This window comes from Balaenoptera borealis, assembly GCF_965194805.1.
Source record: "Balaenoptera borealis genome assembly, chromosome: 5".
Taxonomy (NCBI): Eukaryota; Metazoa; Chordata; class Mammalia; order Artiodactyla; family Balaenopteridae; genus Balaenoptera; species Balaenoptera borealis.
In genome coordinates this window covers 131,998,920-132,019,172 of record NC_138862.1, presented here as the reverse complement: position 1 = coordinate 132,019,172, position 20,253 = coordinate 131,998,920, and the positions used below count along the sequence as shown (strand labels likewise).

General features: G+C 52.5%; 2 protein-coding genes across 6 annotated transcripts in view; both read left to right on the top strand.

Moving 5' to 3' along the window:
* Positions 1-13,236, top strand: part of TMEM108 (transmembrane protein 108) — a 609,399-nt gene extending 596,163 nt beyond the window's left edge. For all 5 annotated transcript variants that reach the window (XM_082392730.1, XM_082392731.1, XM_082392733.1 and 2 more), the window contains 2 exons: positions 4,846-5,000; positions 9,928-13,236. In XM_082392730.1, the coding sequence (XP_082248856.1) occupies positions 4,846-5,000; positions 9,928-10,050 (278 nt within the window). In that variant the 3' untranslated portion in view covers positions 10,051-13,236. The remainder of the gene's footprint in view (positions 1-4,845; positions 5,001-9,927) is intronic.
* A 663-nt stretch (positions 13,237-13,899) lies between these two features.
* The window catches only part of BFSP2 (beaded filament structural protein 2), a 74,370-nt gene continuing 68,016 nt past the window's right edge, over positions 13,900-20,253 (top strand). Inside the window, exon 1 of the mRNA XM_082392797.1 lies at positions 13,900-14,457. Within this exon, the coding sequence (XP_082248923.1) occupies positions 13,969-14,457 (489 nt within the window). The 5' untranslated portion in view covers positions 13,900-13,968. The remainder of the gene's footprint in view (positions 14,458-20,253) is intronic.

Sequence of the window (20,253 nt, the reverse complement as noted above, 5' to 3'; positions counted from 1 at the left end):
CAGTGACTTTGTAGTTATTATATTAAAAAACCTGGGTCAGAAGTGCTTTTCCAGTAAAAAGAATAGAAGAGATTAGGACAGGAAGGAAGTTTGACCAGGAGGTTGTCTCCTTGGGGCTTATGAGCCAATTGAAGGAGATGGGGAAGCCTTTGGACAAGGCAGGCTTTTCCGGGGTTGTCCCCGAGGTTGGACCAGAGTGCCGTGGCCACGCTCTCACAGCTCTTCCCTGTGCTTCCTGACCAGCGCCCCCTGCAGGAACCTCCTGGAGCTTCCTCAGGCACATCCCTACCCACCAGGGCGGGGAGTCAGTGAGCCCCCAAAACTGCTTTCCCCAGGCCCATGGCCTCTGTCCAGCCTGGTCTCCTTCTACATCCTGAGGCCTCCCCTGGCCTCCTCCCCAACTGAGACGTCAGAGCTCCCTGCCCTCTCTCACTTTCCTAACTTTAAACCCATGTGAATCACTTGAGAGGGAGCCTGGTGTGATAGGAAGCCTCGGCTTGGGAATCAGACACACCTGGACATAACCCCAGCTCTCCCACTCGTCACCTGTGGGACTTGGACAGGTTAAGCCTTGGGCCAATGTTTTCTCACCTGTGAAAATAGGACTAGCGTCCGCTGTGTTAATTCAGGGCCTTCAGGAGGCAGATACCAAAGCAGAATTAGGCCTGCAAGAGATTTATTTGGGAAACACCTGTGCAGTCTTAAGGAAGGGGCTGGAGGAGGCAGGGAGAGCCTCAGACCGCAGTACAGGTATGACACCTGAGGAAGGAGAAGGGGCCGGAGGGCTGGGAAGGAAGAGGCTTCCCAGCAGTGCAGTGCAGTCCTATGGAAGTTTCTGCCAGGTGAGGGTCGTCCTCAGGCTGTTAGAGGAGTCTCCTGTCCTGCAGGAACAGGCCTGCATAGTCAGCCACGGCTGGGAGCAGCCCGGGAAGTGTGGCCTCGGCACACACATGGTGGCGAGTCCAAGGGGAGGCGGCCGGGGCGGTACCTCGGCTGTGCCCCTGCAGCAAGAAAGCTGAGCAGGCACTCCCAGGGCTGCAGCAGCCTCCCCAAAGGCTTGTTGCGCACAGCAGAGCTGATGCATCTGAGGTCCTATCACAGCATCTGCCACAGAGCGGTGCCGGATGAGGGCAGTGGTCAGATAGTGATTATATTCATCTTGTCAGGATTTGCCACGCATTCTCCAGCAGGCCATGGAGAGCACTTTCATCAGGTATTTGAAAAGCAACCTCAGGGTCCTGTATGCTCTCATTTCCATTTCCCATCACACAACAGGTCCCATCCCTGAAATGAGGCCCCTCCCAGAAACGTCAACGCAGTACCTGGGCTCCATCTTCACATCAGCAACCCTCCTCCTTCCCGTCATACATCTGACAAGCTACAGCTGATTTCCCACTGACATGCCTGGGAAGCCGAGAGAGCTTGCTTCACCCTCACTCCAGTTTTAAAACTGTAGGAAATAGGGATCTCACTGACCTCCTTGAGAGTCTTGACAGCTGTTCCCTTTGGAGAAACAGAGCAGTTGAAGCTTTCAGTGGCATGGGAGAGGGGGTGGCTCACGCCCTGTGTGTGCACGGAGCTGTGTGGTTTATGCAGTGCTTCCACCTGCCTCAGGCACGCCCCATCCAGTGCTCAGAATGAGCTAGGACAATGACCATCAACGTCAGGGTGACAGAGACCTGGGTTCAAGCTCCAGTAATTAGCTGAGTAACCAGGATCAATTCTGTGAACCTCCGTGAACTGCAGTTGCCTCTTCTGTGAATGGGAAGAGTGCCAGCACCTTCCTCAGGCAGCTATTTTGTGGGTTAAATCAGACTGTAGAGCACCTGGGAATATAGTAGAGATTCCATAAATCTGATTGTACTTTTCTTTCTGGGATGAAAGTTCAGACCCCAAAATAATGAAAGCGCTAAACCACAGTTGGAGCCCTGGCCTTGAACCACCCAACAGCCTTGCAGCCCAGTTTTTCTTTCAGGATGTCTCTTCAGGGATGATGCTGAGAGGACAAGAAGGAAACTCTTATTAGTTAAGCACCAGGCAGTGTGCTCAGCATTTTGCATTCATGATCTCTAACTCTCCTTACAACCTTACGGAGTCCGTAGTGATCAGCGTGATGAAGTGACACTTAGTGTAACTCACAGCAGAGTCAGACTTGAACCCAGGTCTTTTGGACTCCAAGCCTGTGCTCCCCCTGCAGCTGGGCTGGCTTCTGGTATGTAAGCGAAATGGTGTTAGAGAGGCACCAGGAACTCCCTGATAGACGTGTAATCAGGCCGGGGCACTAACAACATGGGAGGGGGAGAAAGCTAGGAACAGAACTCCCTGTTCCGACCCCCAGCCCTTCCCGCAGGGCAGGATTCTGGTCCTGCGTCCTAAACAGGCCCAGGCCCCGGAGCAGGGGCAGTGTGGGCTCAGAGGGCACTGCACTGGGGCTCAGGGGACCTGGATTCTACAGCCTGCGCCCGCCTCGAGTAGCAAGGGGGTTCATGCAGCCTAGCCCTCTCCCTGTGGCTTAGGGTTGCCCAGCTTGAATTCCCCTGGGCTGCTTCACCATCCCAGTCCTGGAGCAGGGTGAAAAGTAGTGACCCTGAAGAATAAAGACTCCAGAAAAGGGGAGAGGGGACCTGGGGCCTCACCCCAGTCCCACCACTCGCTGTGACCTGTGGCAAGTCAGCTGGCTGCTTTGGACCAGAGTCTTCTCATCTGTAGAACAAGGAGGTGAGCCTGAAACTAGCAGATTTTCAGACTGACTCTGCAGCCTCCCTCCTCACCCCTTCCTCCTTCAACCAGTTGAAGAAAGGGCTCTTTGGAAGGAAGGGAGGAAACCCACAAAGCTTGAAGGAATCTCTGCCAGCCGGTCTAAAATTTCTTTTCCCTCAAATATTCAGAAATCGCCTTTCTATTTTTAAAATTTTTTGTGGGGACCTGGAAAAATGGTAAGCAAAGTAGAAGTCTTTTTGATCAAAGCAGATTGGCTGGAATGGAAATTTGCCCAATCTCTTGACTTTGCCTGGAAGCCTTTTCAGGTTGAGATACCAGCAAGGCCAACAGCAGGGAAGAGCTACAGAATTCCCCATTCAGCCCGCAGGGCTCTCGGTTCTGGGCCCTGAGGTCTCAGCCTGTGTGGATGCCAGCTTTTGCAGCTTCCCCACACCCTGGCGTGCACAGGCCCCCAAAGCCAGCCAAGTCTTTGGGCTGCGGTAGACAGAGATAGCCTCCACTGCCCCCCGATGGCCATTGCCGCCACAGTACCAGCCTTTGTGGGCCGCTCAGCACGGGCCCCCCCCCCCACTCACCAATGCCGATGATGGGCACCGCCGGGTTGTTGGATACAGCCCTGCCCACCCCTGGCCGAGAGTCTCACCCACCCTGTGGGCTCTGGTGATGGGAGCCTGGGCAGAAGGTGCCCAGTCTTCATATACTGGCTTCTCCCCAAGAGGGCGCCTGTCATCCTGGTCATTGCATCACCTGTTCCCCTGTGTGACCCTGGACAGGCCACCCCACCCTCCGACCTCGGAAGCCTTCCCTGTCAGCATGTCCAAGCCACTCTGTTCATACCTGGTTCATCAGCAACATCCAAACGTGCTGCTTCCTCCCGGGGCCCCCGAGTCTCCGAGACTGAACAGACAGTGTGGCACATCGAGCTGTGTGGAGGCCGCATCAGGCCCACCTGCGCAGTGCGGGCTCCACATCAGCATTTGGCTTGTCTTTGTGAGGCAGAATCACAGATGGTTGAGAGCATGGACTTTGGAGTCCAGATGTCTGGGTTTGCTCTTGGGCAAGTCACTTCACCTCTCTGAGTCTCCGTTTTCCTTTCTGTAAAATGGGGACCTCATGGAGTTACGTAGAGGATTTAAATGAATTAATGTTTCTAAAGTGCTTGGAGCCACCTGGCACATAAATGCTGTAAGACTGTTAGCAGCTATTTGTTTTTTGACGATGATGATGAGGCCAGAGCAGCTGTTTTATCAGGGTCCAAGACCTCTGCCCAGAGATTTGCTCTGTGAACCTCTGCCCTCTGTGGAAGTCAAGGCTCATTTTGTAAAATTCCCTGGGCTCTTCCCGTCTCTCTGCCACGCTCTCGCTCTGACTGAGAACGCTCCTAATCAGTCCCATGGTGCAACTTGGTGCACACATGCCATTCTCTGAAGCCAAGCTCTGGGGAGCCGTCCCAGCGAGAGAGCAAGGCCTTTCCTTGGAGCAAACTCACTGGGTGGCACTGCAGCATGCACAAGTATCCAAAATCGCATCCACGCCTCTTGCCCCTGAGCCTATGGAGGCAGCCTCTAAGCATCGCTCTGGCCTCACCTCCCACCTCACTCTCCCACACCCACCCCACTCCAGCCATGCGACTCTTTCCTCACACACAGGCAGCTTGTCCCCACCTCAGGCCCTTTGCACGTGCTGTTCCCTCCACCTGGGACATACTGCCCCTGTTCCACACATGGCCAGCTTCTTCCCCAATTCCAGTCTCAGCTGTAAGGTCGCTGCTCAGGCAAGCCTTTCACGATGGAGCCTCTCCCCCAGCTACCCCCTGTTGTCTCTCTCACTTTGCCACGTTTTCTTTTCTTTGAACAGTTCTCTTGTATATTGTCTGACCCCCGTGCACCCCTCCATCCACACGCTAAGAGGGAAGCTTATGAAAGCAGGTCAGTCTTGTCTTTCTCTTCTCTCCCCCTCTCCCCAGCACCCTGCACAAAGCAGGTGCTCAGCGTTTATAGATATCTGTTGAGCAGACGAACAAACGAATCAACGAGCAGGGCAAGTGGCTGGATGTGTAACCGTCATGGCCCACCTGGCCCTGCTCGCCACCCTCCCGCTCTCTAACGCGGACTCTCTCGACAGCCGTCCTGCTGACCGTGTGCTGCCTGCGGAAGAAGAAGAAGCCGGCCAACCCCGAGAACAGCCTGAGCTACTGGAACAACGCCATCACCATGGACTACTTCAGCAAGCACGCCGTGGAGCTTCCCAGGGAGATCCAGTCCCTTGAAACCTCTGAGGTAACGAGCCCCAAACCAGGGGCTGCCCCGGGGAGGGCTGCCGCTATGGGAAGAGCACAGGCTCCAAAGAGAGCAGAGCAGCTGCTCGCCTCTTAGCCCCTCGCCCCTCCGAGCAGCGTGGTCCTGGAGGCTGTGCGCCCGCCCCAGCCCTGCCAAATGGGCATCTGCATCAGCGAGGATCCCCGGGGGCCTTCTGCTCACGTTGAAGTTTGAGAAGAATGGTTCTTGGGACTTTGGGTTTCTGGGAACAAGTCAACGACTGTTCACTGAGGATTGTTTGGGGGCAGGCACTCTCTGGGGACTGTGAAGGTGAAAGCTTGCTCTCGAGGGGCCCAGGATCCAAGATTTGGGTGAGGTACGAACCCCGACATCATTCAAAGCAAACTACGGGGGGCTACAGGGAGAGGTACAGAGCTGGGGAACCCAGTGGAGGAAAGCTTCACAGTGCAGGTGCTGGGAGGGTGAGTATTTGCCTGAAACCCCCAGCCAGCCAGTGAGAGAGCTGCGCTTTGACCCAGGTCTCTCTGACTGCAGACCCCTTTCCACTCTCACCGGAAGATAGGGCAGAGGCCAGGGTGTGGCTGGAAAGGTAGATGAATTAGGCACGGCCTTAGATGGGGTTGAATGGAGTTTGTGCTTTAGTCTTGGGCAGCAGCGGGTCATTGAAAGTTTTGCGCTTTTTATGAACTAGTTGTAGAAAGATTGTGCTGATTGTCTGGTGAGGGCACGTCATCAGTGAAGGGATAGGAAGGAAAGAAGGGTAGTTTAGTGGATGGATGAATGGATGAGAGGACAGACAGATATACGAAAAATAGGTAGGTCACCTGGGATACAGTTGAGGTGGCCCTGGAGAAGAATGGCAGACGTCTGAGTAAAGGCAGGGGTAGCTGAGAGCTTCTGGAGGAACCGTCCCCTCTCATCCCTCCAGCAGCAGATGAGCTTTTATAAACAGGCATGTGATCACATCACTCCTGTGCTCAAAACCCTTCAGTAGTTTCCCGTTGCTGGTAAGTTAAAGTTCAAAGTCTTTTCAGGGCCTGCCAGGTGGACCTGTCCCCGCCCAACTCTCCAGCCTCATGTTAACGCCCTCTCCCTCTTGTCTGCTAAGCTCCGGCCACATTGCATTTCTTTTCATTCCCTTATGGCACCAAGTTACATCCCACTCCAGGGCTGTGCACGAGCTGTTCCCTCTCCTGGCATGTCTTCTGTCCCTCCCTGGCACCCCCTTGGCTCTTCACCTCAGTGACTCCTACCCACCACTCAGGGCCCAGTCCAACCGTCACTTCCTCAGAGAGGCCTTCCCTGTCTGCCAGGCTGGGTTCGCTCTCCTGTCGTATGGCCTCAGCTCCTGTGCTTTTCCATCGTGGCACTTATCAGGGTTGTCATTGTGCAGCTACTGGTCTGACATTGTAGTTTAGAATGTCTCTCCCCCCCGGAGTAACTGGTTGTCCCCGTATTGCTAACCCCAGGGGCCATTCTGGGCCCTCATTCTACTCCATCTACCAGCAGCATCGGCACAGTCCGTCGTTTCCTCCTCCAAACGTTTCTCCGCTGGCATCTGGGCCCCATCCTGTCCTGTTCTCCCCACCCACCAGCAGCTCCTCCTCAGTCTCCGTCGTTGGCCCCTGTCTTGCCCCGACCTCCAGTCACGGGAGGGCGCGCGCTCAGTGCTCCCACCGCTTCTCTTCTCTTTCCTCTCAGCTCCATGCCTTTAAATCCCATTCCTCACCGTGACTACCAAGTTCTGCTCTAGCCTGGCCGTCTCCCCTGAGCTCCAGACCCATGTGCCCAGCTACAGATGCACATGTTTCTAACAGGCATCTCCAAGCCAACAGCCCGAGACTGAACTCTCGGCTTCTCCCTCCTGCCCCGACGCCCAGAAGGCCCCCTGGTGTTTCTCGTTATTAGATGGCACCGCCGGCCGCCTTCTCCTCTCGCACACCCCACCTCCCGTCTGTCTGCGGCCCCGTTGGTTCTTCCTCCACGTGAGCAGGGCTCACCACTTGCCCTGCGACCCCTCGTCCAGGCTGCCATCATCCCTCGAATCGTGGATTGCTGCCATCGCTCTGCAAACAGCTCTCCCTGCTACTGGCTACCCGCCACGGTCTGTCCTAAACACAGCAGCCAGATGATCTTTCCAAGGCAGGACCTCCCGTCAGCCACGGCTCCCAAGCTTCACAGGGCCCCTCTTCACACTTCGGACGGAATCCAGATTCCTCTTAGCAGGCGTTTCTCGGGCTGGCCCTGCCCACCTCCTCCCCCTCTGCCAGAGAGCACATGCCCCAGCCCAAGAGTGAGCTCGTCCTGGCACCTGTCTGAAATGCTCTTCTGCCGGCTGCCTCCACCCCTCACTTCCTCCAGGCCTCTGCTGCAATGCCACCTCCTCAGGGAGGCCTTCCCTGACTGCTCTACACAGGTTAGAACCCCACCCTCCAACCCCTGGTGCTCTGTCCCCATCCCTGCTTCGAGCACGTCTCACTGCCTGGCATTGCACACTTCTCTCTCTATTGACTGGTGTGCATCCATCTCACCTACTAGAACATAAGCTGCCTGAGGGCAGGAGGGTTGTTTGCTCTGTTCACTGCCCTATACCCAGCTCCACGAACAGTGCACAGCACATGGTAGGTACTCTGTAAATGGTTGTCACGTGAGTGAACTTTACTCACGATTTACCCATTATCCAGCCCAAAGCCTGACACACAGTGGATGCTCAGTAAGAAGTTTTAGCTGAAGGACAAACAGAGGGACAGGCCTCACAAGGGCATTGACCTTTAGTGTGGCCAGGGTGCAATTTGGTGGCAGAAGTGTTCCTGAGAACTGTTACAGTGAGTGAAAAAATAGGTAACTTGGACAGGGGGCTGGCCCACTTTGAGTGTGGGCTGTGCACCCCTGGATCCTAAACTCCTCATATGCTCTTTACAGATTGGTAAATGAAAACCAAAGCTAGAGGACGGTGCCGGTGAGCGTACTGTCGCAAGGGCCCTGCTTGCAGATGCCGCAGTCAGGACCCCAGGGTCAGGAGGCTGCAGCGGCACCAGCGGCGGGAAGCTCTGCCGGCTTTAGAATGGGTTTCTCACCCTCCCCTCCCAGCCAGCCCCCTCCCCTCGTTCTGCTGTATTCTCAGTAACAGCAGCTGTCCCCTCCCTGGGCGCAGAGGCCCTGCCGCCCACCCACAGAGCGACCACAGTCACAGGACCATGAGCTCACCGCCGGGCGGCCAGCGTTGGAGGCTGCCAAGTGCTTTGCCTAAGCAAGTTTCCCCGGTGCCCTGCTCCCCTTCTGGGCTGATGAAAGCCACAAAACAGAATCCGGGCTGGATGGGCAGGGTTGTGATGCCCAGAGGCGCCTGGAAACTTTTCCATGCTTTCTCTTCTTTTTCCCTCCCCTCCTTCTGTTTTCTTCTTTCCTGCCTTAGTTATTTTCTACATAACTTTCTCTTTTCTAAGCAGAGTAACTTCTCCCACGTGGCTCACCCTTGAATGCTTGCGTTGTCAGAACTGTAAAGCCGCAAGCCAGATCTCAGGCTCCAAAATTCCCGTCCGCAGCTCAACCCCAAAGCCCAGTGGAGAAAGAGGATTTCTGTCCCCTCGCTGACATGCCGCCCTATTCTCCTTACTTAGACGGCTGGTCCCACATCCACCCTTTGGATGGGCGCACAGCTGATTCCAGACAGTGAAGGAAATTCTTGTCTTCTGAAAAGACATTTTACAACAAATGACCTTTCTTCCTGTCTCTCCTTATTACCCATAAAGTAATACATACTTGCCAAAAATAACATGTTTTGTTTAAAAATAAACTTCAGAGTATTAATCGTGGCTTCTTAAAACGAAGCCATGTCTAAGCTGGTCTGGCCTAAGCCGGTTACATCTAGGCCTGCTGCTGAGTCCTTGCCCTGAAATAGCCTGCAGGCTCTGAGCCTTCCGTTGTGTAGAACTGGAACAAACTATGGCTTTTTTCTCTACGTTAACACCTGGGCCTGAGTCTGAGAACAGCCATTTTGTGGCCCCCAAGTGCTTGCAGTCCTTGGTAGCTGCAGCCAAAGCCATTCAGATGACCCGAGCAGATTGTTTGTTTCTAGGCTTTTCCACTCCTCAGACTGTGTAGACGACTGAATTTTTCACTCACCGCCTATTGTGCAGTCACACAGAGATTCAGATCCCTTCAGCTCAGCACATCTAGTGCTACAAGAAATGGGCTGAGAATTCTGACCAGGCTATGGGAGGATTCGGGAGAGTAGAATTAGCCTTGGAGGCTCTGACAGGTGGGTGGCAGGAGAGGAAGGAGGTGGGCAAGCTCAGGGTATGTTCAGGAAAGAAAAGTGGCGAGGCCTCCCGGAGGTCTGTGACAAAGAGGCAGGAAGGAGAGTCTGGGGCCCAAGTGGACCAGGTTTTGCCCACCAGGGCAGCATGGAAAGCAACGCCACCTCTGGCAACCTGTGGTGGAGGTGATTCAGGAAGCAGGAAGTCTTCTTTGGAAGCTGCTATAAAAGTCTGAAAAAAGAGCAGAAAGGGCTCTGTACCCCAGCATCAGCAGTGAGGATGGTGAAAAATGGTTGTGGTGGGGAGTGAAATAGGTGAAGGGGATTAAGAGGAACAAACCTCCAGTTATATAACAAATAAGCCTCAGGGATGTAACGTACACCATAAGGAATATGGTCGATAATATTGTAATAACTTTGTATGAGGACACACGGTTATTAGACTTATCGTGGTGACCATTTCATAATGTGTGTAAAAATGTCAAATCACTATGTAGTACACCCGAAACTCACATAATATTGTTATGTTGACTATATTTCAATAACTTTTTTTAATGTTTACCAAGCACTCCCAAGTGGAAGTAAACGTCCCCGTGGGTACATTTCTTTAAGAATGGCCACCTGATAACCCCTACCCAGCTCATGCCATCTGCTCCCTCTGTCCCCCAGGACCAGCTCTCGGAGCCCCGCTCCCCAGCCAACGGTGACTACAGAGACACCGGGATGGTCCTCGTTAACCCCTTCTGTCAAGAAACGTTGTTTGTGGGCAACGATCAAGTGTCGGAAATCTAACTGCAGCAGCCCTCGCTTTGCCAGTCCCTACCTTTCGTCTCTAAATTATCAATATACAAATATATATTATAAATATAATCTTTGTGTAACCCTGACTTGATGAGAAACATTTTCAGCTTTTTTTTCCTAAGAATTGTCAACATCTTTTTTATAAGTGTGGTTTAAAAAAAAAACTTGACAGAACAATCCGTGGCTTTATAAAATAAAGGTATTTATAAGCAAAGCAGTTGCATTGATTGCTTCTCTTCATAACTGTCCTTGAGCATGTGGGGGTCCCAGCAGCCCCAGGCAGGTGAGGGGAGAGACCGACTTGTACAAGTTGATGTTAAAACGGCCAAGTGCACGGCCTCTGAGGCTTCTTAAAGCTCTGCTTCCTCTCGATTCAGTGTGACGGACCCCATTTCCGCCCCCTCCTCCGCACACCAGTGACGGAGCTGGGCCTCCGCCTAGAGGGACACCGGCGGACAAGGAAGAGGGAGCACCTCATCCTCCCAGGCGCTCCGAGCCTCGCGACGGCACAGTTGGCTGTCGAGGGTAATTCCATCCAAGATTCGGACGCAGGCAGGAGCTGGAGATCGCGGAGGCATCCTCAGGCCACGCCCCCTGACATCCCACACAGGGAGCGTCCAGGCCGGACTGCTTTCCCGGGCGACAGAAGGCTCCCCTCCAAGCACATCCCTGCATCCTCCCACCACCCACCAATGCATTAGACAGCGTGCCTTTCTCTGGAGAGGGTTTGGATGCGGATCCCAGCCCTGGAGCTTCGGAATGCTTGCTCTAATCCAAGGATCCAACGTTTTGGGGTTCACCTTCATTTTCTCAAAAGGCCATCACATCACACCACTGAGGAACAAACCTTGGAGTGTGGAGCTGTAATTTTCTAACCCTTCCTCCCAGGATCTTAAAATAACAAGATTGCCAAAGCGGATGGCTCGGGAGGAAGATGTCATTGTATTCTTGCTCAGCCCTGCAGGCCTGCCTGGGGGTCACGGGGACGTCTCCCCTCACTGCTCTCTCCATCGGTGGTCACCTGCTGCCCCGTGGGCCCACGGCCAACAGGGGTCAGACCCCCAGAGATGTGAGAGGGGCTTCCAGAGATGGCTGCTTCTCCATTTTATCCCTACTGTATAGTGGCTGGGAGAGAAGATAACTGCTTTGACCTTCCTTTCTCTAAAAGAAAAATAGTTTGATAGTATATTTTGAATATAGATGTTCTTATAGTCAGATTGGGACCTGAACTTGAATGTTGAGTCATATGTTCGTGTTATTGCTGTGGTCTCTTTATCATAACTTTTTCCTTTCTTCCTACATTTTCCTTTAGAAAAAAAAAAAAGATGGCCTTCAAAAGTGTGTGTTCTCAATGTCCTATGAACCTACTTAACATGAGTTTGATGATTGTCTGTCTTCAAAGACTCTTACCCACAAAGAAGCAGGTTACATGTTGCTCTGAGATTCATTTCCCAGCGTGTTGCTGTCTGATCTTTCAACCTTATCATAATATTTCTGTCGGTGATTGCATTTAAAATATCAATGTGTGTGTGTATATAGAGAAAGAAATCTGTTTGAAAAGTAAAATTTATATATAATATATGTAATCAGAGATACATATGTTATATATACATATGTGGGATGTATGACTTATTTTTCCGTATCCACAGAATTCAGCTACCATGTATATATAAATAAACTTATTTTATTAGCCAGAGGATTAAGTTGCTAATACATTTTGCATTCTTTTCATTTTGAAATAACTTTTAAGTCTTCCTTCAGTACCAACACTACCTGTCCATCTGTATTTTAAAATCTATTTTAACAGTAAGTTGGATTTTTATCAGAGTGATGAGCTAATAGCCATTTATCACTTGATAAAACAAATTCTTTAGAACATGTTTGGGATTTCTCCTCCCAAAAGTCATTTGTCTTCAGGTCTTTGGAGATACTGGTGTCAAGACACACCCTCCTCCCCTTCCCTGGCCTCAGGACTGTATTGTAAATATCTTTGGTCAGAGAAATCTGAAGTTAACCTGGCCACTGAGTGTCACCATTCCGTAGAGTAACAGTGCCTAAACATGGCACCTTTGCAAACAATGTAATCAGTGGCTTGAGCTCTTCATTTAGCCTTGGATGATGCATCCTAGAATTCCTGCAGCTCCTGGGACCCATCAGTGTCACCTGTTTTAGGAGAATGTTATTATAACACAGACTAATGGGAGCCACGGGCGTTCGGGGTGCACCAGAGGTGGTGTTCTCAGCAAGAAAGCCACATCTAAATAAACAAGGGACACTGCCAGCCTTTACTTGATCAAGTTGGTTCCTTAATCATATAATCATAATCATATAACCAACAATGATTTTTTATAAAGTACCCTCCATGTCATTTCAAATAGAAAAAGTAGAAGGAAAAAAGAAAAAGGGAGGAGCACATAGAATATTCCAGAATATTTAACTCTGCCTGTGTGACATTGGGAGGTACCCTGTTTTTTGGGTTTAGGGAGGCAGAGGGGGTCCTAGATAAGTCACTGGACTAGGAGTCAGAAGAGGCCTTCTCATCCCAGCTCTGCCACCTCCTGGACAGGGGACCTTGGGTGAGTCACTGCAGCTCTCAGGTTGTCATCACACAAGGGAGAATAGGTGATCATAGGACACGTGAAGATACTTCTGGAGTTGTGCACCGCGCAGCCCAAATGTCAGTGCATGTCAACCCTGAACCTACCTCCTAAGGTCGAATTGAGAACTCAGTGAAGTAAAGCATGGAAATCTGCCCAGCGCTGGATGGATTCAGCTGACCCCTTCCCCTTCTCTCCTCAAGGTACATTCCCACATCGCAGGATCTGGGGTAAATATCCATCTCTGGGTTTTGGATACTTCATTTCTCTAGGGTTAAACTTAAATGCAGTGGGTTTTAGGTCCATTTTGTTATCCGGGGGGCTGCAAGATCCTTTCTGGATACTGAGGGCATGAATTAAAGTCTAGAGGGTGTCATCCAATCCCAACTTGGAGCACCCTTAACGATCTTACCAGAAAACCTCTTTGTTTTTATTTACTAGTTTTCTGGCAGTTGGGGAAACAGAGGTGTGGGGAACATCTGGAGCATAATAGGTGGCCGACATGTGTGGGACCTGAATTTGCCCACGGTCCCTTGTCTAGTGCATGAGAGAGTTAGAGCCCAGGCCAGTGCATGGAAAATAAGGTCCAGAGAGGTGAAGCAGTGTGGCCAAGGTGAAGCAGTGTGGCCAAGGTCAAGCAGCTGATGAACACAGTGCAGGGGTGGGGGGGGGAGCGGGGCGGGAAGGTGCCAGGGAGGGACCTGAAGCTGCTGCTGAGGGAGGGAGCGTGAAGGAAGCAACAGGCTTACTTTGTTTCTCTGGAGTCCCTGGGGCTGCCTCCCACCAAGGCTGGTTCACAGCCATCTCCAGGCACATCTCCACAGTCACACAACACAGGTAAGGCTGGAGAGCCCTGACATCAGCCCTGGAACACCTGGAGTCAGTCCTGGCTCAGCCACTCGCTGCACATGTGATCTAAGGTCTCTGAGCCTCAGTTTACTCATCTGTGAAGTGGGGCTGCTGGGTGCCGCCTTGCCCTCTCAGGTAGTGAAATACACAAGCCCAGGTGAGCCACCTTCACAGCCTGCACTGATCCAGCCTCCCCACTACCCGCAGAAAAATCTAGGAGGTCATGTGCACAGCCTGCACATGACCCTGCGGAGAACGCCTGAGGGCCTCTCTGCACACAACCCTGGGCGGGCCGTTTCCCTTTCAGCTTGGTGAATGGTGGAAACTCATGGAAAACAGCAGACAAAGCAGCCCTGGCACAGGGAAGCTGCCAGAGAGGCCAAGTCACGGGGACGCTGGGGCTGGAAACCAAAAGCCACTGGCCTCTGCAAACCCACTAGGCACAGCAGAGGCAGAAGGGGTGATGAGCACAAGGCGAGTGGTGGTGGAAGCGCCCGCGGGGGCCAGCTCCAGCATGCCGCTCCAGAGGCACAAGGCACCCTTCAGGGGAGCACCGTCACCGTCCTCCCTGGATAGCCTCCCAGCCTCCAGGACCATTGCTGTGGGTGGTCTTGCCCGAACACCCAGGGTCTATGTAGGGATGACACCCAGTGGGTGCACAGGTGGCCTGGGTGCCCGCGTGACCCGCCGGGCCCTGGGCATCAGCAGCGTCTTCCTGCAGGGCCTGCGGAGCTCAGGCCTGGCCACGGCACCCACTCCAGGCCTGGAGAGGGACCTCAGTGCTGTCGAGGACCTGGGGGGTTGCCTGGTGGAATACATGGCCAAGGTGCACGCCCTCGAGAAAGTCAGCCAGGAGCTGGAGGCACAGCTGCGGATGCACCTGGACAGCAAGTCCACACGCTCAGAGAGCTGCAGTGCCCTCCGGGCCTCATGGACCAGCAGCTGCCAGCAGGTGAGTGCCTGGGAGAGGATGCTGACGGCTGCCTGCTGCACCTCTGGAGGGTCATTATCAGAGAGCAAGGGTGCCGAGGCCGGGGGCAGGGAAGTGAGTGGTCTGAGGCCAGAGAGACTGACCCTAACCCCTTACGCTTCCGTGCTAAAAACGTTCATGACGATAACAACAACAATAACAGGGACCACCATTTACTGAGGTGCCCTCGGGGCCAAGCCCACGCCAGGCCCTGTGTGGGCACTATCTCCTCTAGGGTCAAAGCAATGGTCTGCAGAGGCTCATTCATTGATTGCATCCTTAGATGAAAAAACTGAGGCACAAAGAAGTTATGTGCCCAAAATCACACAGCCAGTCGGGAGATGGAGCTGAGATTTGAACCTGAATTTTTCCAGGTCCAAAGCTTGCATTTGTCCCATCAGCCTGGGCTGACTCTGTAACCTTTGTGTTAAGAACGGGTTTTTACAGCCATCGTCAAATGGAATACCACTGAATGGATGTGACGTTAAAAACAATAGCTAAATGGAGGTGTGTTCCTGTATCCGTTTATACAGGGCTGTCCCGTAGAAATGTGAGCCACGCAGGTAATTGACAAGTTTAATACCCACAATAATAAAAGTAAAAAGAAACAGGTGAGGTTAATATTAGTATATCTTATTTAACTCAATATATTTTAAATGTTATTTCAACATGTAATCAATATAAAAAGTATTAATGAGATCATTTACATTCAAAGAGAACTTCTGCAATGATGGAAATGTCCTATATCCTCACTGTCTAGTCTGGTAGCCACCAGCCACCTCTGGCTATTGAGCACTTGACCTGTGGCTAATGAGACTGAAGAGTTAACATTTTTCTTTCATTTTCATTCATTTAAATTTAAATAGCCACATGTGGCCAGTGGCTACCTTATTGGCCAGGGCAGGGCACAGAGGTTTCCTCTCTGTCCCTCACTTGGTCAGGACCTGCTGTCCAGGGTGATTCTGCAGGGTGCCAAGCTCATCCGTCACGTCTGCCTGCAGCCTGTGGTTCTGACGCTGGGGCCGCAGCCAGCTTTGCACAGCTCATCTGTCTCTTTGTGGGTGGCTGGCTTCTCTCCTCCCTCCCTCCCACGAATGCTGGCCTTGGCATCCCTCTGAGCTAAATCAGCCTCTAGCCCAGCCAGGAACTGCCAACTCAGACCCCTTGCACCCTGGGGCACCCAGCACGCAGCCCACGGGGGGAGCTCACGAACCTTCATTCGTGTGTGGCTGGGTGATGCTGGGCAGACACACTCAGGGGCTCCCCATTTGCCCCTTCTGCCTCCCACTTCACCCCAGGATGCTTCTCCCCCACCACCAGCTGGTGCCTAGCTGACAGCACAGTACGCATGACACCCAACACTGTCCTCTCGGCTTTTCCCCAGAGCTGCTGTTCTGCTTGCATCCATCGATGCTATGAGGAGAACCATCTTAGAGCAGTCCGAGGCCTTAAAGCTGGCAAATCTCAGACAGCCATTCCTCCAGGGTTCTCTCCAACAGTGCTGACTCCAAATATTTGTGTCCTGTAAACCACCAGAACGCCCCTATTCCAATATTTCGATATTGGAATATTCCAATATTTCAGCATCTGCCAGACAATTTCTTGCACTCAGATGCCACACAGACTTTTCACGAGAGGTCAGGCATCCCAATTTCTAGGTCAAAAAGTACGACCACAAAACTTAGTCCATACTCAACAGAGACTGACTTGATCTGGCTCCAGAGGTTTGGGCAACTTACCCAACTTCTTTGAGCCTCAGTTTCCTTATCTGTAAAATGGGTATAATAACGCTGTGGGTATTCCAGCAAGTCCGTAGATAAATAAGTTGCATAGGTCCTGCCTGCAGGTAGGCTACAGACCAGAAAAGTGCACAGTGAGAGCAGTATAGGCACAGTGCTGTGGGCTGGATGCCAAGACAGTCAGCCCCCCAATGGGGGTCATTTTCCTTTCAAGTGACTCTAAGTGAGATTCTAGGTATGAATACAGAGTTCTCTTTTTCCTCTTTTATAAAACATGGACTTGAAGATACAGTTAGAACAACCTATAAAATGGAGTTATTTCTGTATCGCACAGCCCAGTCCTCCAGCCATGTTTAGCTCTGTTCCATCAAAAAGAACAAAAGAAAGTTCTACATATCTGAGATAGACACATGATTTTTTTTCTGTTGCTGTTGCAAAACTGACCCACATTCGGCTCTAAGCTGGCTTTGCTGATACCTGCTCTCCAGCCCGTATTCTCCACCCCATCACCAGAATGATCGTTTGGACATGCGCGATTTGACTGCATTATGTCCCTGCCCAAAACCCTCTGGGCTCCTCCTCACCAACAGGACACAATCCACAACCCTGGGCTCAGTCCACAAGGCCCTTCCGAAGCCACCTCCATCCTAGCCACACCACCCACCTGGGAGGCCGTGAACACACCACATGCCCTCGGCCTGGCTACTCCTCTGAGCTGCTTTCCTGCTCCTTCTGTGATCTCTTGACAGCCTGCACATACATCCACTGTGGCAGTTACCATGTTGTCCTGTGTCATTTGCATGTCTAGACTCTCACAGTCCAGGATCACTTAGGCAAGTGGAAAGGGCACAAGCTGGGGGTCAGGGGAACCTGCATTTGGCTGTTGGCTCTGCTACATACTAGCTGGGTGGCTCTGCATCAGTTACAACTTCTCTGAGCTTGTTTCCTCATTTGCAACTTGGGGATCACTTTATCTACTACACAGGGCTGTTAGGGGGTTAACTGAATGTAATGTATTTAGTAAAATCAGTGACTAACAGCCTAGAAAGAAAGTTTCATTCCTGGCACTGTAGATACCTAGAGCCATGTACACGATCGATGCGCAATAATGAGCGGGACCTCCCTTCAAATCCTGGTTCTGCCACTCACGTGGACCATCCACTCATCCGCTCCATGTCTCCCTTTCCCCGTCTTTGAAATGGACGAACACCTCACCAGTAGAATGGGCCACTATGAGCATGAAATGAAATATGTGAAAAGGGGCTGTGCACGTGCAACGTGGCATCCTCAGAGCACTTGCCCCTGGGGGCTGGGCCTCTGGCCAAGGGCTTGCTGTTGGAGCCATGGCTCCCTTCAGGGCCTTAGCAGGACTCCTTCCCCCCCCACCAACAGTGTCCTCTCGTCACCCAAGAACCTGGGGAGACAGCTCCCTCCTAAGCCCTCTCTGTCCCCAAACGGTAGGCCCAACTTCTGGGCACTGAGAAACAACACCCTTCCCACTGAGGGGCAGGCCCCACTGCCTCCCTGGGTGCTGGTCAAGGAGCCCTAGACCCCACCCCACCAGCCAGTCCCCTCAGAGCTCAGGAAGGACCCAACACCCCCCCAGGCCCTCTCCCCGTTCCTGGCCTAGAGCTCAGCCCCCCGCACCTCCACAGTCCATTTATTTCAGGAAGGGCCGCCTTCTCCTCACGGAGTCTCAGGGCCAGCCACACGTGCTGGGAGCTGCTGGGATCCAGAAGCCGAAAACTCTTGTTCCTCTGCCCTCACTTGGACTTCTTGGCCTGGAGCTTCCTGCCCATCTTTCCAAACACCTGCCCCCGCATTCCTTACCCTTCACAATGCTCCCTTACCCTCGCCCCTGGGAAGCCCATTTTCCTCCATCTGCAACCACCTCCCCGCCCTTGTGCACCCAGCAGAATTCCTCCTCACCCTTCAAGTCCAGTTCAATGGCACCTCCACTGTGAAGCCCTCCCTGATCTTCTTTGACTCCTCAGGACCAGCACTGTGCTTGAGGCTTGGGATCAAGCTCTCAGTTACTGAGCCCTGAAGGGGCTGAATGGTGGTTGGGCACCTAGAGAGAAATGTCCCCTCTTCCTTAGCCTGGGCCCCTAACAGAATCCAACAGGGACCTCTATCAATCACCCAAGAGCAGGTTGGGCTGGAAGTCCATTTCAGCGGCACATTCTCAGACCAGGCTGCAGGAGCCATGGGGAAGTTCAGAGCAAGTGACAAGCATGATTTCCTTTTATGTCCAACACTTCTGTAGCTGTTGGTGAAAAGAGAACAAAAGGTTGGAAGGGGACAGGACAGTGTTAACTGAGAGCTCCCAGAGCCTTTCTGGGAAGGGGCCTCTCCCATAGCCTCTCCCATCCCCATCAAGAGCTTTCACCCACCAGCCACGAGGAGACAAAGGCACATATTCAGAAAAACGAAGAAGGGGTTGAGAGGGGGAAAGAGATTGTTGCCACTGTGGGAAAAGCCACAGCATGGAAAGCAGCCCAGAACGGGGACTCAGGGGTTCACACCATAGCAGGGTCGGGAAAGCAGCCTGAGGAAATTGTCCCCATCCTCTTTCACTGTATACGTTGGTGAGCCTTGGAAGAACTAGGGTCAGAGCCAGGGCCAGCTTCACGAGTGTGGGCCGAGTACAGCCCTATGGAACCTGAGCTCTGAAGGCCCCCAAAGTTGGGATTTAAGACTCAGTAGCCATCATCTTGAAACTCTCACTAGCTGTATTTTTGAATTTGTATTTTGTAAGTGAAGTCCAATTGCACAATGAAGCATGTGTCAGGAACTTGGAGCCTTGGCTCAAAGGGGGTCCCTGTCTCCCTGGGACAGCCAGGTCCCATGACCCCTGGAAACCCAAGGCCTCTCCTGACCTCCCCTCCTTGCCCCACCCCCAGCAGAGGCCTGGTCACAGGGGCAGGGAGGGTCAGGGTGGCATGTTGGGTGGGGCGCAGATCCAGGGCTGGCAGCACCATGGTGCACTCAGCAGGCAACTGACAGGGAAAGGGTGAGCCTCTTGCCTACACTTGATCCAGGTGCCTACAGAGTAGCACTGAGGTTCAGTACTCTTGGGGGTCTCCTGTCCTCCATGGGTTAGGGTGGCCAGTCTGTGGGAAAGGGAGATGCCCGGCTGGACTTCCCCATCCCTGGCCAGGGCCTGGCACCTCAGTTCAGTGGCTGGCAGGAAGGGTAATCCCTTAGTAATGGGCCACACTGTGCCCCAAATCATGGGGCACAGCCCCCTGGGTGCCTTTGAGGGTTGCACCTGCCCCTTGACTATCCAAGTGCTCAAGGGATTGCAAGATTAAGCAGCAAAAATGACCATGATAGGTCAAGAGAAAAACCAGGAAGAAAGGAAAATTTTAGTACCTTTAAAGGCTTCCTTTCTCCTGCTTTTTGAACACGGAGCTCTATATTTTCATTTTGTACTGGGACCCACAAATTATGGAGCCGGTCCTAGTTAGAGTTAAATGTATATGAAGTTCCTTTTCAAGTCCAAATCTCTCTCTCTGTGACTCAGCTGTGTTAGAACCTCTCAGCTATTGATACTTCTGCTAAGCAGTAAAAACAGATGGAAGAATTCCCAGGTGGTGGCCACAGAGGCCAAGGAGGACCCGGGCACCAGCCCACTGCTTGGGCAAAAGGTGGTCCTTTCCCCCTCTGGCTTTTCTTGCCAAGTGAATAATACTGATAATAAGCTCTGGCAGCAACATCAGGCCCTTTCATCCTCAAACAGGCCAAACACAAGGTTGGAATTAGCAGCCTCCCTTCCTCGGAGCTGCGGATAAAAGGAGAGTGGGCACAGAGGAGGTGCAGCCACAGAGTCTCAAAGCACAGGGAGCGGGAGGAGGCCAGGTCCGCGGAGATGCTGCCTGGGGAAGAAAGGGAAACGTGGCGGCTTAAATCTCCATGGAATTTACGGGTCTCCATGGGAGAAAACAGTGGCTTACACCTCCAACAGCAAAGGCTGTCAGCTGGAGTACAGGAGAAATCAAAATTATTGAAAGGCAAGAGGATTAGAATTTTAAGTGGG